General features: G+C 41.9%; 2 protein-coding genes across 3 annotated transcripts in view; one reads left to right on the top strand and one right to left on the bottom strand.

The window, feature by feature from the left end:
• The window catches only part of VPS13B (vacuolar protein sorting 13 homolog B), an 816,084-nt gene extending 808,813 nt beyond the window's left edge, over positions 1-7,271 (top strand). Inside the window, exons 60-62 of the mRNA XM_024756522.1 lie at positions 994-1,096; positions 1,599-1,848; positions 5,573-7,271. Of these exons, the coding sequence (XP_024612290.1) occupies positions 994-1,096; positions 1,599-1,848; positions 5,573-5,821 (602 nt within the window). The 3' untranslated portion in view covers positions 5,822-7,271. The remainder of the gene's footprint in view (positions 1-993; positions 1,097-1,598; positions 1,849-5,572) is intronic.
• A 600-nt stretch (positions 7,272-7,871) lies between these two features.
• Positions 7,872-17,290, bottom strand: COX6C (cytochrome c oxidase subunit 6C). 2 transcript variants are annotated; one of them, XR_003004722.1, is made up of 5 exons: positions 17,227-17,290; positions 16,016-16,150; positions 14,923-15,051; positions 9,002-9,038; positions 7,872-8,002 (listed from the first exon to the last, which is right to left on the bottom strand). XR_003004722.1 is itself a non-coding variant. In XM_024756521.1 (4 exons), exons 2-3 carry the CDS (start codon positions 16,127-16,129, stop codon positions 14,938-14,940), a joined length of 228 nt encoding a protein of 75 aa, XP_024612289.1. In that variant the 5' UTR covers positions 16,130-16,150; positions 17,227-17,290; the 3' UTR covers positions 7,872-8,002; positions 14,923-14,937. The 2 variants fall into 2 exon arrangements, 1 of the variants encoding a protein (XP_024612289.1); XM_024756521.1 differs by lacking the exon at positions 9,002-9,038.
• Positions 17,291-18,111: the final 821 nt, after the last annotated feature.

Genomic DNA, 18,111 nt, shown 5'->3' with positions numbered 1-18,111 from the left:
CACTCACAGGGAAACTGACAAAAAGAACTACTGCAACTTATAACTGGACAAAGTTAAATGCTCCCTTATCAAATACTTAACACGTTAATAAAAACAGTATTCCTTTTTGCTATAGACTGCAGTGAGGTAAAGTCAACTTATACTTCATAAATTCCTCTGGTCTTGAAAATGCCATTGTCCCTCACTGTTTCCCAAGGCTGAGGAACTCTCCCTTATGGAAGAGCACCTCAGAACAGAGCTTCACGTGGGCCTTGCTGGTTTCCATCATTCCTGTAAAACTTTTATTACTGCACTGAAGGTTTTACAAACCACTAACTCTTAGTCTAATGACTGTGCCTCGTTTATAAACATTTACAAGCCCTCAGAAAGCACACATGCTGTACCATCTCTGGTTCTGAAGAGTCTCTTTAGAGGACTGCATGGCTGCTGCTGGGTACCCTCGTTTGGTGCTGGCACCAGGGAGAGCATGTAATAAACCAGAGGCCCCAAGAGCACTCATAAATGTATATGGATTCTTGTTTAACAGCTGGATTAAGTCACTTAAATACTGTATCTAGGCAAACCATGTGCCTTTGTGTGCATCTCTGTGTGTGTGTTGTTTTCTATTTCACCAGCCACAGTCCAGATACAGAAGTATTGTAATATTCAGCAAGGAAGTCAACTAACAATCTTGACTTTGTGTCACATAAATTGTAAATGATGTGTAAGCTATTGCTCCAGACTGATTACTCCCAGGAGCATTATGCATCCTCTAATTGCCAGCCTATGCTTGGACTGTAGCTCATTCATATTTCAGTTTGCAGCTAATATAAGATCACCAGGGTTAAGAGCATTGCAATGTTTAATGATTATCTATATACTTGATTCCAAAGATGTGACATCATTTTGGATCTGTAGCATTTTATGGATGGCTTTAAGCAGATGACATCACTGTAGCATGAAACTGTTTTCCAGAAAACAGCTAGTAAAACTCCCTTACTTCTCTTACCACAGGTATTTTACACGGAGCTGGACTTTCTCAGCTTCCCAAACAGCGCTATCAGCCAAGTGATCTGCATGCTGACCAAGCTCCAAACAGCCACGTCAAATACGTCTGGTAAAATTATCTAGACACTTGTTCAACTATACACGTGCGCTGTATGTTAACAGGGCCTGGCTTGCTCTCAAGCTAACGGGACACACTTCCAGGGGAGCCCAAGAGGAGCGGCTGTTTTCGGGGAAAGGCTGCCATCCACAGATCTGGGCTGGCAGCAGGATGCCCCTGCCCCACACACACGTCCCACTCAGGGGAGGATGCACACTGGCAGAGGTGCCCGGGCCTGCAAGAGGGCCTGAGATTCTCTATGGAACCAGTGTTCTAATTAGGGGTGACATTTCTAATGGGAAGAAAAGGAATTGCCAGAGCCAAGGGATATCTTTGTCTCCAGGAGAAGCTGGGTTCTGTTGACCAGAATCAGAATTAAAAGTGACAATTACATTTCAAACTGAAATTAATAATCAGATTGGTGAGGGTCTTTGCCTTGGTACAAACAGTGAGCCCTGATAAGTGACCATCTTTTCTAAGCTGGCTTTGGCCTCATTTTTCTCCTTTGAAACAGGAAAATGCTTCAGTCTCTGGGCAGACCAGAAGTCCACATGGCCCTGGATGTGGTTCTGGTGAGGGGCTCAGGCCAGGAGCACGAAGGGTGCTTGCTGCTGACGTCAGAAGTGCTCTTCGTGGTGAGCGTCAGCGAGGACACCCAGCAGCAGGCTTTCCCTGTCACGGAGATCGACTGTGCGCAGGACAGCAAGCAAAGCAACCTGCTCGTCGTGCAGCTTAAGCAGCCGAGAGTGGCCTGTGATGTAGAGGTACGTTTCGGAAAACAGGGTGACCAGGGTTAGCTGCCAGCAAAGTTGAGACACAGGGTGACCGCAGGTACCAGGCATTTATGAGCCAGCAGCGTCTGGAGTGGATGCTGGAGACCAGGAGGGCTGCCAGGGGAAGGGGTGTGGGCAGCAAGGAGGCTGATGGACTCGGAGCTGGGGCTAAGCCACCATAGGAATTGAAGGTTGGCTGTCATGGAGCTGGGGTGCTGGAGCTCCAAAACAAGCAGGTCTGAAGAAGGGCCAGGACCAAGGCAGCAATTCTATGCAAATACTCCACGAAGCAGGCCTCCTGGTCTGAACACAGAGCAGGCCCAAGTCTGCACGTGGCCTGGGAGTGACTGCAGCAGGTCACTTTAGCAGGGACAGGAGAGGACCACCATAGAAGTGAGGGGTGTCATGAGGGAAACAAGGCACAAGCAGTAGGCCTGACCTTTGCAAGCTCACAAACCAGGAGGCCTGACTCACTCCCCTCCCTCATTCCCAACTCTTCAGAGTTCAGGGTCAAAATTTTGTCAACTCTCTCCCATCCCCTGCTCTATATTGTGTGGCTTTGTGTTCCCTTTCCAACAGGATGCTTTCCCATCCCCTAAGTACCACAAGGTGCCTCCTGGGGATGCTGCTCAGGCTCTTGGGGCAGCTCCCTGGCCACACAGCTCCTGAGATGTGCTGGCTGCTGGCTCCCGGCTCCACATACGTTGATGTAGAATGGATGTTTGGGTGGGGCATTCTGGGTGTCAGGGGTCAGAGGTGAGCAGCAGTGCAGCCCGGGGTGAGCAGGTGCACCCACTGCAACTGCAAAACTGCTCTGCCTCTGCCCTCCCTGCCGACTGCCTGATCCATGGGGCCCTGAGAGTTGACCTCAGAGACAGACATCTTTTTTTTTCCCACACAGCTTGACGGGGATGGATCAGAGGCAAGTTGTAGCCTGCCTAACTTAGGGTCTGAGTAGCCCCAGGAAAAGGACAGTAAACCTGCCTCCAGCAGGTCCTGCCTGATTCCTTCTTTCATTATTTTCCTCCTGGTATGGGAGCCTGCGTCTCCCTCACACCACTGTTTGCGTAAAATTATTTGAGAAGATGGAAGGTAGCCAACCACAACAACTCTGAGATTTCTCTAGTTTCTTGGATCGTAATCAGTCAGGCTTTAAGCTGGGGCTTGGCACTAAGACTACATTGCTGGTTCGAGTTGATGACTTTCTGGGAATAAACAGAGGTCAGATGTCCAGCCTGACTTTATTAGATCTGCCAAAATCTTCTGATCCAGATGACAATAAAGCAGCAGTGATCTGGCTACAGGCCTTGGCAGGGGATAGTATCATTATCTTCAAGTCCTTGGTCCTTAACGAGAAGCTCCCAAAGCCCTGAGGAATATCTGTGACTATTGTTATTCCTTAGTTGCTTGGGAAATATTTCAGATCTTAAACTATTGAGACTAGAGAATCATCTTTAGCTGTTAAACTGTCTTCAACTGTGATCCTTCTCTTCGGCTTTTCTCCTTGAGGAGGGGTTACTGTGGGGAATTACAGCTGGAGGGGAACAGACCTGTTTCTCCAGGGGTTACTGAGATGACAGGTGGAGTCTCCCCTCCCCCCCCCCAGAAGTTGCCATGGCTAATTGAGACTATAGGATCAGTGAGTTAGAGGCAGAAGCACTAACACCCCGGACGCCATGCTCACCACGCGTTTTCCATTGTTGTTCAGTGATAACAGGGTCGGGGTGAAGGGGTGGCTGAAACAGGCAGGAAGAGATGACAGAGCAGGAATACTGCAGGTTAGCTACTGAGCTTACATAGCAGCACCCGGCACTGGGCAGACCTGGGCAAACTGGTAGATACCAAGCATGCTTTCAGCCTCCAAATTGCACTTTCTCACTATCTGTTTCCTTTACCTCTAAACCCCAACTCCTTATTAACAAAAAGTAACTGCCCAATTAATCCTGTGTCCAAACCCTAACCTCCTCCCTCACCCCAATGGAGAGCCAAGCTGCAGAACAAAATGGTCGTTTTTTTTTTTTTTTTTTTTTTTTGAGAGATAGTAGACCCTTCCTTAATAGTGCTATATATAATCCAGTGTATTTTCAAAATGGGAGTAGGGGAGTCACTCAGCAGTGCTGCCTGACAGTGCATTTTCCTCAGTGGCCATACCTAACCTAATCCACAGGTATTAAGCTGGGCTGGGAAGCCTACCCATTATCTTCCAGTGAAAACTAAAGAATAGTATTTTAAAATCTTTACATGAAATGGCTTTTCTGGGATTTTTGCTCTAGATGCTAGGAAACACAGCTCCTTTGAATTCTGGAAGGAATTAATTTGTAGATGACATCATTCGGTATATTCAAATATGGCAGGATTTTTTTAAAAAACAGCATTTGCTTTTCTTAGTTAAATGCAGCCATTTTTAGGGTAATAATTGCTTAATATGCCTGGCACATTATTGAAATCCCTTATGAGAGGCTCACAATGAGTCAGAAGGTCAGTTTATTCCTTGGCCATGTTCCTTTCACAACACGGGTTTTCCTGTGCTGCTGTTCAGGAGGAGCAGTTAAGACTCTTGTGTACTCAGAGCTTTCCAGCTGAATCCCGACCCCATCAAATGATGTCATCAGAGCTCTGGCTTTTGCCTGGTGGTGCACAGCTTTCATCTGTCAGTGAATCTTTGGGGGCCTTTCTTTCCCAGGCTTAAAAATATGAGACTGAACTCTAATGGATGCCCTACTTATTCCTTATTTCTCTGGCAGGCAGACCTCTCTCTTTACCATCCCACTGGCTTTCTGCAGCTTTTAAGACACCCTTGGCTACATCGTCTCTGTGCCCTACACAGAAATATATAAATTCTTTACTACTATTTCAAAACCTAAAAAGCCCTCATTAAAATGTTTATAATTCTTCCAGAGTGGTCTTCCCAACATTTGATAGGTAAAGACCACTGAAAGGTCAGTGGCTACCTGATCCACACAGGTCAGTGGCTTACACTGGAGACTTCCCACTCCACTTGATTTACACAGTAGATAGCTACAGCATTTCAGGATGGGAGGAATTTATAGCTCCACTTGCCTTTGATGGGTACTTTCTCAGAGAATCTCTCTTAAGAACTTAGGTAGTATATCTCAGTTCTCCTATTTGAGTTCCACTGAAGATGAGCCAGACTTTTATGAACCATAAATGTACTTTGCATCCTCCCTCTTTTCCATAAAAATTTCCCCTTCCTCTGCCCAGTTTATTTTCTCTGGCTTTAAATCCTAGTATTTATAAAAGCAGAAAATGTTACAGTTCAAAAGGTATTTGTTTTTCTAATGCTCTGTCCAAAGCCACTGGGTTTGAAAGAGGTAAAGAGGTTCTGTCTGGAGAGGTTTGCGGAGACAAGCAAACAGAGCTTTTATCTCAGGGTTTAACGTTGATTAGATTCAAGCAGAGGAAAGACACTTTTCTCCTTTGTTCCTGGACTAGGCTAGTAAAGAGCCAGTGACAGATGTTTTGAGAGTTAATGAGTAAAATATTCTGAAATCGTCAACTTCCAATAAACATGGGAGTTTTACACAACACCAAATGCTTATTCGGTGGCTTTATTAGATAACCTAAAAGGCACAACATCCAATTTCTCAAGGCACAACATCCAATGTCTCAAGGCAAGAGAAGGAATGATTTTGTTATGGAAGTCTCATTATGAGTGTTTGTTTGGCAACTAAAAAAATCTTTTTTTGGAACCCAGGTGGATGGAATTCGAGAGAGACTATCAGAGCAACAGTATAACAGACTTGTGGACTATATCACAAAGACATCTTGTCACCTGGCCCCCAGCTGCTCTTCCATGCAGACACTATGCCCTGTGGTGACTGTGGAACCTCTCCCTTCCACTGTGAAAACCTACCATTATATGGTTGAGCCACACTTTGCCCAAGTCTTCATCAGTAAATTTACCATGGTGAAAAATAAAGCCCTGAGGAAAGGGTTCCCTTGAGTCCCCTCTGAGGTGTTGATTCCTGCTTGTGCAATTTATTTCTGAAAAAGAAACGTAATGAGCTCTAACAACATCTAATGTGGACAAAACCCACTGTTCTATAGTTGTTATAGTAATTTCCTAGCCTCTTCCAAAACTAATTCAGGTTCTTCCTTTTTCCCAAAACTAAGATACTTCAAAATTGAGTCACTGATTGATTAAAAAACCTATTGAAAAAACTTTTCTTTTCCCATTTGGGGACAATGAACAGAATCCTATTATTAATCTTATCACGTGCAGAAAATCCTTTTTGCTGTTTGCTAAAATTTCGACTATAATTAGGCTCTGTTAACTCTAACACAAAACATGGTCAGGCCTCGGAAACAGATTAAAACTTCATCCCCAGTTGCATCTGTTTTTAGGCTGAGACAACTGCCTAATACCCTCATCTGCAGAGGTTCAGATTCTTTATATGAAATTAAATGCTTAGGAGCTTACTGTTTAACTTGTTAATAAATTTGTTACTTAAATGTGATGCTGTTTCTTTAAGTGAATACATTCCTAAACCTTTATGGAAATTTACAAAACATTCTGATGACTGTCCAGGTACATTTTTGGAAAAAATGTCTTTCTAGTTTGTTTTACTAGGCAAGCTTAGAGAATCTTTTGTCTACTGATAAAAACAGACCCCAGGTGCTCAGGTGAGTTTCTTAAGCAAAACACTACTGGGGAACTCCCACTACTGGATATTCTTGTGGAAGGACTCACCCTGATGCATTGACAGACTCAAGAACCCAAACATTAACCTGAATAATAGTTTATTTTGCTGACTTGGCTTGATCAAGCATAAAGATATCCCTAGTAACTGACACTCTTTTGTATTTAAAGATGGATTTGGCTTAAGATCCTGGGCCACCAGGTACCACCTTTGATATTCAGTAAAAATTTGATACTCCAATTAAAACACATTTTTACTCATTACAGCCAAACTTGGGCCTACAACCTGATACCTACAATTGGGAGATGCTAAGAAAATTCAGTTTCAAATGCCCACTTTTAACTTTCTTTAAACTTAATAAGCCTCACATGTTATTGGGCATAAGAGGTCACTGCATAGTTGTTTGCTGTTAATGGAAATTCAGGCTGAATATGGAAAACATGGTTCCATCATTTGCTGTAATCATACTCATTTAGGAAAGTTTTGTCAACCTCGAGTAACTATTTTTAAGATTGTAAATATGTATTAAGTCATATGGTAATTTTGCATACTACTTTAAGAATTGTTATATGATACTGTTTAAAATAAAAGGAATCCTTGAATTACTGATAACACATAAATGTGGGTTCTTAAAATGCAGCTTTTCACTGATACTTGGGTTTATTACCGTTTACATCATTGGAACTCAGGAATTTTGCATGAGTTAAAAAGAAAATTTTTGTTAACATAATAAAAGAACTGGTGATTAAATTAGCTGTGGCTAAAATACACTTAATTCTTAAAGCTCTCTGTAGTATCACTTTGATCACAACAAAACCACCATTATGAAAGGGGAGAAAGGTCCTAAGACCTCCCTGAAAAAATGTTATTACCACACTCTAAATTAGCAGACATTACTCAATTGCAATTCCAATTAAATAACACTACTTTTTCTAGACTAGATGTATATTCCATATTGTACAGTTAGGTCTTCAATAAAGTAATACTGAGTAAAAAATCTTAAATTTTAATTACCTACTATTACATCTGTCCAGTGGTTGGATCCAGTAGGGCAATTCAGTGACAATGAAGTCCAAAGACGTTTTATTGGAAAGGCAAGTCTCTGTTCCTTTTAAGAGCCCACAGTATAGTAGTCATGTAGGCTCATGCAGACCCCTTAAACCCATGGCCCAGGCAGTTACCTCAGTGAAATGGACAAAATGTGAGGAATCAAAAATGTCCTAAAACAATGAAAATTTTAAAAAATATTGAAATCAGGTTATCGTCATAAGATTCATAAAGTTAAAAATCCCTGACCAATTCTAATGCAAGTACCCTGAACTGTAAGTATCAGCAAGAGTAACTGCACAAAAATTTAGTGTCCACAGTATTTGTTAATCATTTATTTATCATGAGAAACTATTCCTTAGCCCAGATATTAGTAGTTCATAGTGCAGGAACACAGGTAAATGACAAACTTCCATGGAACTCAACCCAAAGAAATTCTGTGGAGAAAAACAGAGTGGCCAAGTTAATGACAATCGTTCTTAATACCTCACCACCCTGGAGAACCCCTGAGGTCTACTGCTACCAGTGGAAGCCACACTTTGTTCACTCACCCTTAGCCCAGCAGCAGCCCTGTTCAGGCTGCCTGGGCTCCAGGTCCATTCTCCCCCATGCTCCCTAACCTCCCTGACCAGCCTCTTTTCCATTTGGGACATTCACACCTTACTTTGGGGTTTTTGCTTTCATTTACCAAATTCTGCTTTTTTTCTTCAAGTCCACCCCACTCTGTTCCCTTCTCATACCTGTACTGTTCTTAAAAACCAGTAGCCCATCTGTTCTAAACATTTCTGTTCCTATCTCCAAATCTGTTCCTTTTTCTTACTGTTTTTTAAACAATCAACTTCTTGTAAGTAAAAGGTAAAAAAAAATATTTTAAAAAATCAGCCTGTTAACATCTGATTATGAAATGCATACCCACTGTGGAAGTTTTGAAAATCTCAAAGGTACAAGAAAACAGCAATGTTAAGATTCCACACACAACCACTAATATTTTCTTGATCTTTTTACCTTCAGCCTTTTTTTCTGTGCACTCTTTATTTAACATAGATCACCCTTTACAAAATACATTCTTAGTTTTCTATTCTACTAATTTCTGTTACTTTGTGATTACCAATTCTAAGGGACATAATAGTCCATGATATGAATGTCATAAATTCCTTATCAATTTTCCAACCACTGGGAATAAAGTTGTTTTTCTACTATTATGTATTATATATATTAAACTGTGGCATGTATCTATCTGTGACTCAGATACCTCTTTAATATAAACTATAGAAATGGAATGTAATAGAATTGAATCTTATATTAAGCAAAAGTTATTCATAGTCAAAATTATCCTTAAATCTTTTAGAAAGCTGATCTGAGTCCAGTACAGCAGGTCTCCCCCACACCCCAGATCTTGGGAAAGATCACACACACACACTCTCACACATACATACATATGGCAGTTGGAATGCTCCTTCAGGAACAGTCTGCCTGAAAAAAAAAATAGCACATTCACATTCCCCTTGTCACAGCAAACTCACACTGGGGTGGTAGACAGGATCTTTAACTCTACTTGAATTGTTCTACCTTACTATTTTGTTGAGCTTGAATGAAGTTAAACACATGAATTACAAGATTCCATAGTACAAATAGTTTCATCAGGTACTGGACACATGCTTTCAAATCAATTTAACAGATGACCTTTCATCAGCACACAAGCCAGTCCTCTTCTAGACACAGAACCGTAATCACACTGTCCATAAGGCAGTGGACCTTAACCACCCAAACCAGAATCTCTGGAAAGCCACCATGTCACCTATGGACATCCAAATAACAAACTATAAAAGGTGTCCAAAACTTGTTTTTTAAAGCACTTCTAAAAATGTGATTTTCCTGATGCCAATCTAGCAGTAATAGCACAACATGCAAAATGATTCTGAACATAAAATTAACTTCATGTCAGCAAGATGGTGCAATAACAAAGCTCCATACCCCTACTCCCTAAGAGAAAAAGCAAAGACACATGGACCAAAGTGTCTTTGTGAGAACTGCAAAAATCAATTAAGCTGCAACAACCAAGCAAACACCTAAATATGAAAAAGCTGCACTCAAAATGGCAGGAAATGTCATGCACTTTTTTCTCACCCTTGCCCCACCCCCTTCTCAGTGCAGGAGTGTGGTCAGGAGGAAGGTGACCAATTCCTGACTCCTCCTTCAGGGCAGAAGAAAAAGAGAAGACCCTGCATGCAATGTGCTAGTTTATTTGAGGGCTTCCCAAGGGACTGCTTCTATCTTTATCTCAGAGCACTGATGAGAATGGTGACAGAGTTTAACTGACTTATGAGACACCACCAAAAAGACCAACCTATGTACTCTGAAAGCACGAGAAGGGGCAGAGAGTTTATTTGAAGAAATAATGGCCAAAACCTTCCCAAATTTGAGGAAAGAAATGGATATATAAATACAAGATGTTACTGGAAGTCAGATGAACCCAAAGAGACCCAACACCAAGACACAGTATAATCCAACTGTCAAAAACCAAAGACAATGGATCTTGGAAGCACCAAGAAAAAAATGATTCATTGCCTACAAGGGAGCCTCTGTAAGATTATCAGTGGATTTCTCAGGAGAAACCTTGCAGGTCACAAGGATGTCAGATGGTAAATACAAAGTGCTCACACACACACACACACACACACACACACACACAAATTACCAACCAAGAATACTATAACCAGCAAAAATGTCCTTCAAAAATCAGGAAGAAAATTAAGACATTCCTAGATTTTAAAAAAAACCTAAAAGATAAGGAGTTCATTACTACTAGATCTGCAATGAGAGTTCTTCAAGTTGCAACAAAATTACACTAGACAGGGACTTCCCTGGTGGCGCAGTGGTTAAGAATCCGCCTGCCAATGCAGGGGACGCGAGTTGGATCCCTGGTCCGGGAAGATCCCACATGCTGTGGACTAACTAAGCCCGTGCACCACAACTACTGAGCCTGCGCTCTAGAGCCCACAAGCCACAACTACTTAAGCCCATGTGCCTAAAGCCCGTGCTCCACAACAAGAGAAGCCACTGCAATGAGAAGCCCGCGCACTGCAACACGAAGAGTAGCTCCCCCTCACCGCCACTAGAGAAAGCACATGCGCAGCAACAAAGACCCAACACAGCCAAAAATAAATAATAAATAAATAAATTACACTAGGCAGTAACTCAAAAGCCATGTGGAAATATAAAGTTCACTGGCGAAGGCAAATATATGAATAAATATAAAAGCCAGTGTTGTAACTGTTTCATATCCCCACTTTTAATTTTGTAGGATTTAGAGACAAAAGCTCTAAAAAAAAGAAATCTATGTTAATGGGTACACAATATCTAAAAATACAATTTGTGGCATTAGTAACAAAGTAGGGGAGCAGAGTTGTAAAAGAGAATTTTTGTATGTGATTGAAATAAGTTGTTACCACTTCAAAATAGATTATAACAACGGGTTGGTTTAAACTCCCCAAAAGTCATAGATCTGAGGAATGGATACAAAACAAGGTCCAACTATGAGCTGTCTTGTTACAAGAGATTCACTTTAGATCCAAGGACACACATAGTTTAAAAGCTAAGGATGGAAAATGATTCCATACAAACAGCAATCAAGAGAGCACGAGTGGCTATACCATTAGCAGACAAAACAGACTTTAAGTCAAAAAATGTTACAAAGACAAAGGACATTATATAATGATTCACCAAGAAGACAGATTATAAATATCAATATATATGCACCAAACATCAGAGCTTTGAAATATATGAAGCAAATATGAAGCAAATGCTAACAGAAGTGAAGGGAGAAATAGATCTACAGTAATAGTGGGTGACTTAAAATACTTTCAATAATGGCTATAAGAACCAGACAGAAGATCATTAAGAAAATGAGTGGACTTGAACACTACAGACCAATCAGATCTAAGAGACAAATACAGAACATTCTACCTAACATGAGAATACACACTTTTTTCTCAAGTGCATATGGATTAATTTCCATGTTAGGCCATAAAACCAGACAATAGATTTTAAAATACTGAAGTCACATAAAGTATCTTTTCTGGTCACAAAAGATGAAACTAGAAATTTATACCAGAAGGAAAATAGAAAAATCCACAAATATGTTGAAATTAAACATACCCTCCAACAACCAGTGGGTCAAAGTGGATATCAGAAAAGAAATTTAGGACCTCCCTGGTGGTGCAGTGGTTAAGAATCTACCTGCCAATGCAGGGGACACAGGTTTGATCCCTGGTCCAGAAAGATCCCATATGCCGTGGAGCAACTAAGCCCATGCACCACAACTACTGAGCCCGTGCTCTAGAGCCTGTGAACCACAACTACTGAGCCCATGTGCTCTAGGATCCACATGCCACAACTACTGAGCCCACGTGCTGCAACTACTGAAGCCCACGCACTTAGAGCCCATGCTCTGCAACGAGAAGCCACCGCAATGAGAAGCCCGTGCAGCGCAACAAAGAGTAGCCCCCACTCACCACAAATAGAGAAAGCCCATGCGCAGCAAAAAAGACCCAATGCAGCCAAAAAATAAAGAATAAAGAAATTTAAAAAGAAGATCAAGTCAACAAGCTAAGTTTACACCTTAAAAAGGTAGAAAAAGGGGCTTCCCTGGTGGCGCTGTGGTTGAGAGTCCGCCTGCCGATGCAGGGGACACAGGTTCGTGCCCCGGTCCAGGAAGATCCCACATGCCACGGAGCAGCTAGGCCCGTGAGCCGAGGCCACTGAGACTGCGCGCCTGGAGCCTGTGCTCCGCAACGGGAGAGGCCGCAACAGTGAGAGGCCCACATACCGCAAAAAAAAAAAAAAGGTAGAAAAAGAAAAGCAAGCTAAACGAAAGCTAGCAGGAAATAAAGATTAAACAAAACAGGGAACAGAAAAACACTAGAGATACATCAAAAAAATCAAAAGAGCTGGTTATTTGCAAAGATCAACCAATATAACAAACCTTTAGTCAGACTAAGAAAAAAGAAGACTCAACTAAAAACAGAAATTAAAGAAGGGACATTATGTCACCAAATTACGTCACCCACATGAAATGGAATAATTCCTATAAACACACAACCTACCAAGAAATAAGAAACAGATTAACAGACTTATAACTAAATAAGGAGATTAAATCAGCAATCAATAACCTCCCAACAAAGAAAAGCCCAGGATCAGATGGCTTCACAGGAAAATTCTACCAAACACCTAAAGAGTTAACACCAATCCTCCTCAAGCTCTTCCAAAAAACTGAAGGGGGTGGGGGCGGAACATGTCCAAATTCACTCTATGTATTTTTTTGTTTTCTATATATTTATATTAAGACATCTTAAACATTTCTGTATGATGGAGAGACTGCCCCCCACCATGTTTTCCTGATCCTCTCACATGTCTCTTGTGGCCACATCTGACTCACTAACTCATTTAGGAATATAAAACATTCTATAAGACCAACATTACCCTGATATCAAAGTCAGACAAATATAACACAAGAAACTAGAGAGTAATATCCCAAATACAGATGCAAAAATCCTTCATAAAATACTAGCAAACAATTCAGCAGCTCATTAAAAGGATTACACACCATGACCAAGGATGATTCAACATATGAAAATATACCACAGAGCCACATGATCATCTCAACTAATTCAGAAAACGCATCTGAAAAATTCAATACCTTTTCATGATTTAAAAAAATTCAAATAAAGAACAGAAACTACCTCAATAAAGGTGATACATGAGAAGCCCAGAGCTAATATACTCAATAGTGAAAAGCTTCTCCAGGGCTTCCCTGGTGGTGCAGTGGTTGAGAGTCTGCCTGACGATGCAGGGGACATGGGTTCGTGCCCCGGTCCGGGAAGATCCCACATGCCGCGGAGCAGCTAGGCCCGTGAGCAATGGCCGCTGAGCCTGGCCCGCGTAATGCAAAAAAAAAAAAAAAAAAAAAGCTTCTCCAAGGTCAGAAAAAAAAACCAACAAGGATGCCCATTCTTACCCCTTCTCTTCAACATAGTACTGGAAGTCCTAGTCAGAGCAATTAGGGAAGAAAAAGAAATAAAAGACATCCAAATTGGAAAGGAAGAAGTAAAACTATCTCTGCAGATGACCTGATCTTATATGCAGAAATCCCAAAAAGATTTCACACACACACAAAAAACTGTTAGAATAAACTTGGCAAAGCTGCAGGATACAAAATCAACGCACGAAATCAGCTGTGTTTCTAGATACTAACAATGAATAATCAGAAAAGCAAATTAAGGAAACAATCCCAATTACATTAGCATTAAAAAGAATACAATTCTTAGGAATACACTTCACCAAGGAGGCAAAAGACTTGTATACTGAAAGATACAAAACATGGCTGAAATTAAAGAAACAAATGGAAAGACATCCTGTGTTCATGTTCCCTTAACATCAAATCCAAAAATTAACAAAATGGATCAAAGACCTAAAGGTAAGAGCTAATAAAACTTTCGCAGAAAATATAATACTTTACAACACTGGATTTGTCAATGATTTCTTAAACATGACACCAAAAGCACAGGCAACAAAAGAAAAATTACATAAATTAGACTCCATCAAAATTTCAAATGTCTGTGCCTCAAAGGACACAACAGACTGAAAAGGCAATCCACAGAATGGGAGAAAATATCTAAATCATATCTGATAAGGAGTTTTAAATAACTCCCACAACTCAACAAAAACAATCCAATTAAAAGTGGGCAAAGGACTTGAATAGACATTTCTCCAGAGAACATACACAAATGGCCAAAAAGCATGGGAAAAGATGCTCAACATAGTTATCCATTAGGGAAAAGCAAACGAAGACCAAAATAAAACAACACCTCACACCCATTTGGATGTCTATCAAAAAACCAGAAAACAAGTGTTCACAAGGATGTGGAGTAATTGGGACCCCTGTGAACAGAAGTTGGTGAAGTGAAAAATGGTGCAGCCATTACGTAAAATTGTATGGCGGTTCCTTAGAAAATTAAAAACAGAACTACCATATGATTTAGCAACTCCACTTCTGAGTATATACTCAAAAAAGTATTAAAGCAGGGTATCAAAGAGATATCTGCACACAAAGCAGCAGCATTATTCACAGTAGTCAAAAGCAATCCAAGTGTCCATTAACATGATTAAACAAAATGTGGTATATAGATAAAACTGACTACTTAGAGGAAAAGAGTTCTGAAGACCGGTTGTACAACAATGTAAATGTACTTGACAATACTGAACTGTACACTTAAAAATAAAGTTAAGACTGTATATTTTATATATATTGCCACAGTTAAAAAAGATTTTAAACAGTAATTTCAAATAACCATATTACCTTTATATTCCAAAATCACTTTGCACTCTGAAAGATACCAGCCTTCCTCATCTCCTCAAAATCTTTTATGGAATCATAATTTCTGTAGAAATCTGCATATGCCTTCTTTCTTGGTTCAGCCACAGCAAACTAAAAGGTAACATATCACATTTAGGACTTATTTTTTTAATTATTAGAAACAATATCTAAAGACAACATAAATCACCAAGTTTTTGTTCACCTTGAATCCTACTTATCTTGAATCCTATTATTAAGGCCCTTAAAGAGGTAATTAAGTTAAAATGAAGTCTTTAGGGTGGGTCCTAACCCAACAAGACTAGCATCCTTAGAAGAAAAGAAAATTCAGACAGGAACAATGCTAACACACAGAGGACCATGTGATGAGAGGGAGAAGACAGGAATACAAAGCCAAGGAGAGAGGCCTCAGAAATCAACCCCACAGCCAACTGTCTTTTTGGACGCGGCGCAGGGCATGCAGTATCTTATTTCCCCAACCAGGGATCGAACCAGTGCCTCCTGCAGTGGAAGCACAGAGTCTCAACCACTGGACTGCCAGGGAAGTCCCCCACAGCTATCTTGATCTTGGATTTTCAGCCTGGAAAAAAAAAAATTTTCTATTGTGGAAGCCACCCAGTTTGTGGTATTTTGATATGGCAGCCCTAGCAAACCAAGACAGCTTCATTTAAAGATGGAGGACAAGCTACCTGGGGAATAAGATACTTTCCCATCACACTGAGGTGGGTCGAGAAAGGGTAAGAGGAAAGGAGCACATTAAAGACGGAATTTCTTTTAAAGACTCTAGGGACTTCCCTGGCAATCCAGTGATTAAGACTTCGCCTTCCAATGCAAGGGGTGCGGGTTCGATCCCTGGTTGGGGAGCTAAGATCCCACATGCCTCGGGGCCAAAAAACCAAAACATAAAACAGAAGCGGTATCGTAACACGCTGAATAAAGAATTTTAAAATGGCCCACGTCAAAAAAAATCTTAAAAAAACAAAAGACTCTATATGCTATCTATGAAAATAAAATACATTTTCAAATTTAAAACACATTTTTGGACCATGAGCACAAAGTAAAAATAAAACATACATACCTTATAGAAAGCTGCAACTCCCAAGGAGACAACGAATGCTCCAACAATATGAAATCGCAGACGCTTGCCCAGAAGGCCACGCATCTGAGGTTTTGTCAAAGAACTGGAAGCCATGGTAGTTTTTCTCCTTGACAGCTAAAATAATAAAAGACAACTCTTAGAACATAAGATACCTAAAGAACTCTTCTGCATAATGCATTTTAGTACTCAGAGAGGCACAGGCAGGACAGTGGACTGACTCCTCTCCCAAACCCTAAGGTCTTTACTGGCTTCGCGATTTCATCTTCTCACACGGTGAACGACCACCCTAAATAAGCAAGATGATCGCAGCCCAACAGTAGTAACCAGGGAACAAGAACGACAAAAACCTCACCCAACTATAGGGAAGATTAGCAGCGGCTCTGGATGGGGAATCACAAGTGCAAACATTCCTAGCATTTACTCTACAAGCTTACTACCAATTCATTTCAGCCTGTGAAACAGCTGTTTTCCCATTTTATTGAGAAAACCGGGCTGCAGGAAGGTTACCGGACTATTTCAAGGTCACGCAATCAAGAACCAACACTCGGGCGGGACCCCAGCAGGTCCCGCAGGGCCCACTTTGTGACCCGGGCCTGAAGGCCGCCGCGCGCGGGCCGGCCTCCCGACCTTCGGCGAGCGCGGCCCGGGCAGGGTCGGAAAGGTCGTGGGCGCGCGCAGGGGGCTGCCGGGAGCCCACCCCTACCCTCCTACCACAGGCCCGGTGACCCTCCTGCAGCTTTCCAACTCCAATCACAAACGCTGCCACAAAGCTGACGCCCACTAAGGTCCGACGGTGCTCCTTAAGCCTCGGGAACGGATGAGGAAGAAACCACCTTCCCTTTTTGTAGGTAAAGACACTGGGACCAGACAGGTCAAAAGACGCAACCAAGGTCACGCTAAAGGCGGTAAAAAAGCAGCGGCCACCGGGCCCGGGCCGGCTGTCTCAAAAGCCCGGCGGTCCCTCGAGGACCCCTCAGCAAACCCGGCCCCCGTGAGACCCGCGCCGCCGCCCCGCCTCCCCTAAAAGGCCGCAACGCGGGCCTGCTGGGGTCGACGAGGGCGAGAGGTCCGAGGTTTTCCGCCCCAGAGATGCAGAGTAACGATTTAGCTCCAAGGTAGACCGACAGCAGGCAGCGGGAGGCGGCAAGTACGGGAATCCGAACGAGGGACACAAAACGCCCAAAACTCACCTCAACAACGACGTCCTTGGAGAAATGGACGGCGTTCCAGCAGCGCGCAGGCGCCTAAATAGAGAGAACGGAGCGAGGATCCGGCTACGGTGGCCCAAAGAGTACAAAAGGCCTCCAGCGCACGTCCCGCCGTTCAGAGCTGAAGATAACTTGCGTATTTAGCCTCTTCTCTGTGTAACCTTGGATTCAGGGTTTGAACTTGTGAGTCAGTTTCCTTAGTCAAGTCGAGATATTGATCTTACTCATACACAGAGTTGATATGAACTTATTGGGGAATTCAAAGATTTTTAATATGTGAATTTTTTTTTTTAATGTACCCTACAAATACAGCACAAATCATCCTGGGCATGGATTGCTCCAACTATGTGCACAAACCAACATTTTCATTATGACTATCCTTATGCATCTAGCCACTTGTTTGGGTAAAGAGTGAATAAGACAGCCAAGTTCCAGGAACTCACAGCCCAGCAGATGAGACAGACATAAACTGAGTAACATCAATCCCAAGTAGTAGGCGCTACCGTAGACACGTGACCCTGGTGCTGCAGAAGCAATTACCTGCTTGGAAAAGCTGAGCAAGTTTGGATGGAAGTATTTGTGTGGACTTTTAGTAAAAGACAAGTGTTTTAAAGCAAGGCATGTGGAAGTTTATGGAAAGTAGTGTGTAAAGTAAGGCTCTTGTGCCTTAGGGTTGTCAGACTTGGTTTTTATCGAAATAACCTGGATTTGTACTGCATTATTCAACTCAGCAAGTACTGTGAAAGATTCATAGGATACATGATATTGATTCAACATATATAGGTTGAGCAATTACTAGGTACCAGGCTCTGCTATTAGCAGGGAAGATCATCAAGGAGGTCACGGAGTCTTTGTCCTCAACTTGTT

Source organism: Neophocaena asiaeorientalis, unplaced genomic scaffold (genome assembly GCF_003031525.2).
Source record: "Neophocaena asiaeorientalis asiaeorientalis breed wild unplaced genomic scaffold, Neophocaena_asiaeorientalis_V1.1 scaffold29, whole genome shotgun sequence".
NCBI lineage: Eukaryota > Metazoa > Chordata > Mammalia > Artiodactyla > Phocoenidae > Neophocaena > Neophocaena asiaeorientalis.
This window is presented reverse-complemented; position numbering and strand designations above follow the sequence as displayed.

Coding starts and splice junctions, on each gene's coding strand:
- COX6C (XM_024756521.1), bottom strand. CDS start 16,129: ATGGCTTCCAGTTCTTTGACAAAACCTCAGATGCGTGGCCTTCTGGGC. Junction 15,052..16,015: donor GAGTTGCAGCTTTCTATAAG/GTATGTATGTTT, acceptor GTTACCTTTTAG/TTTGCTGTGGCTGAACCAAG.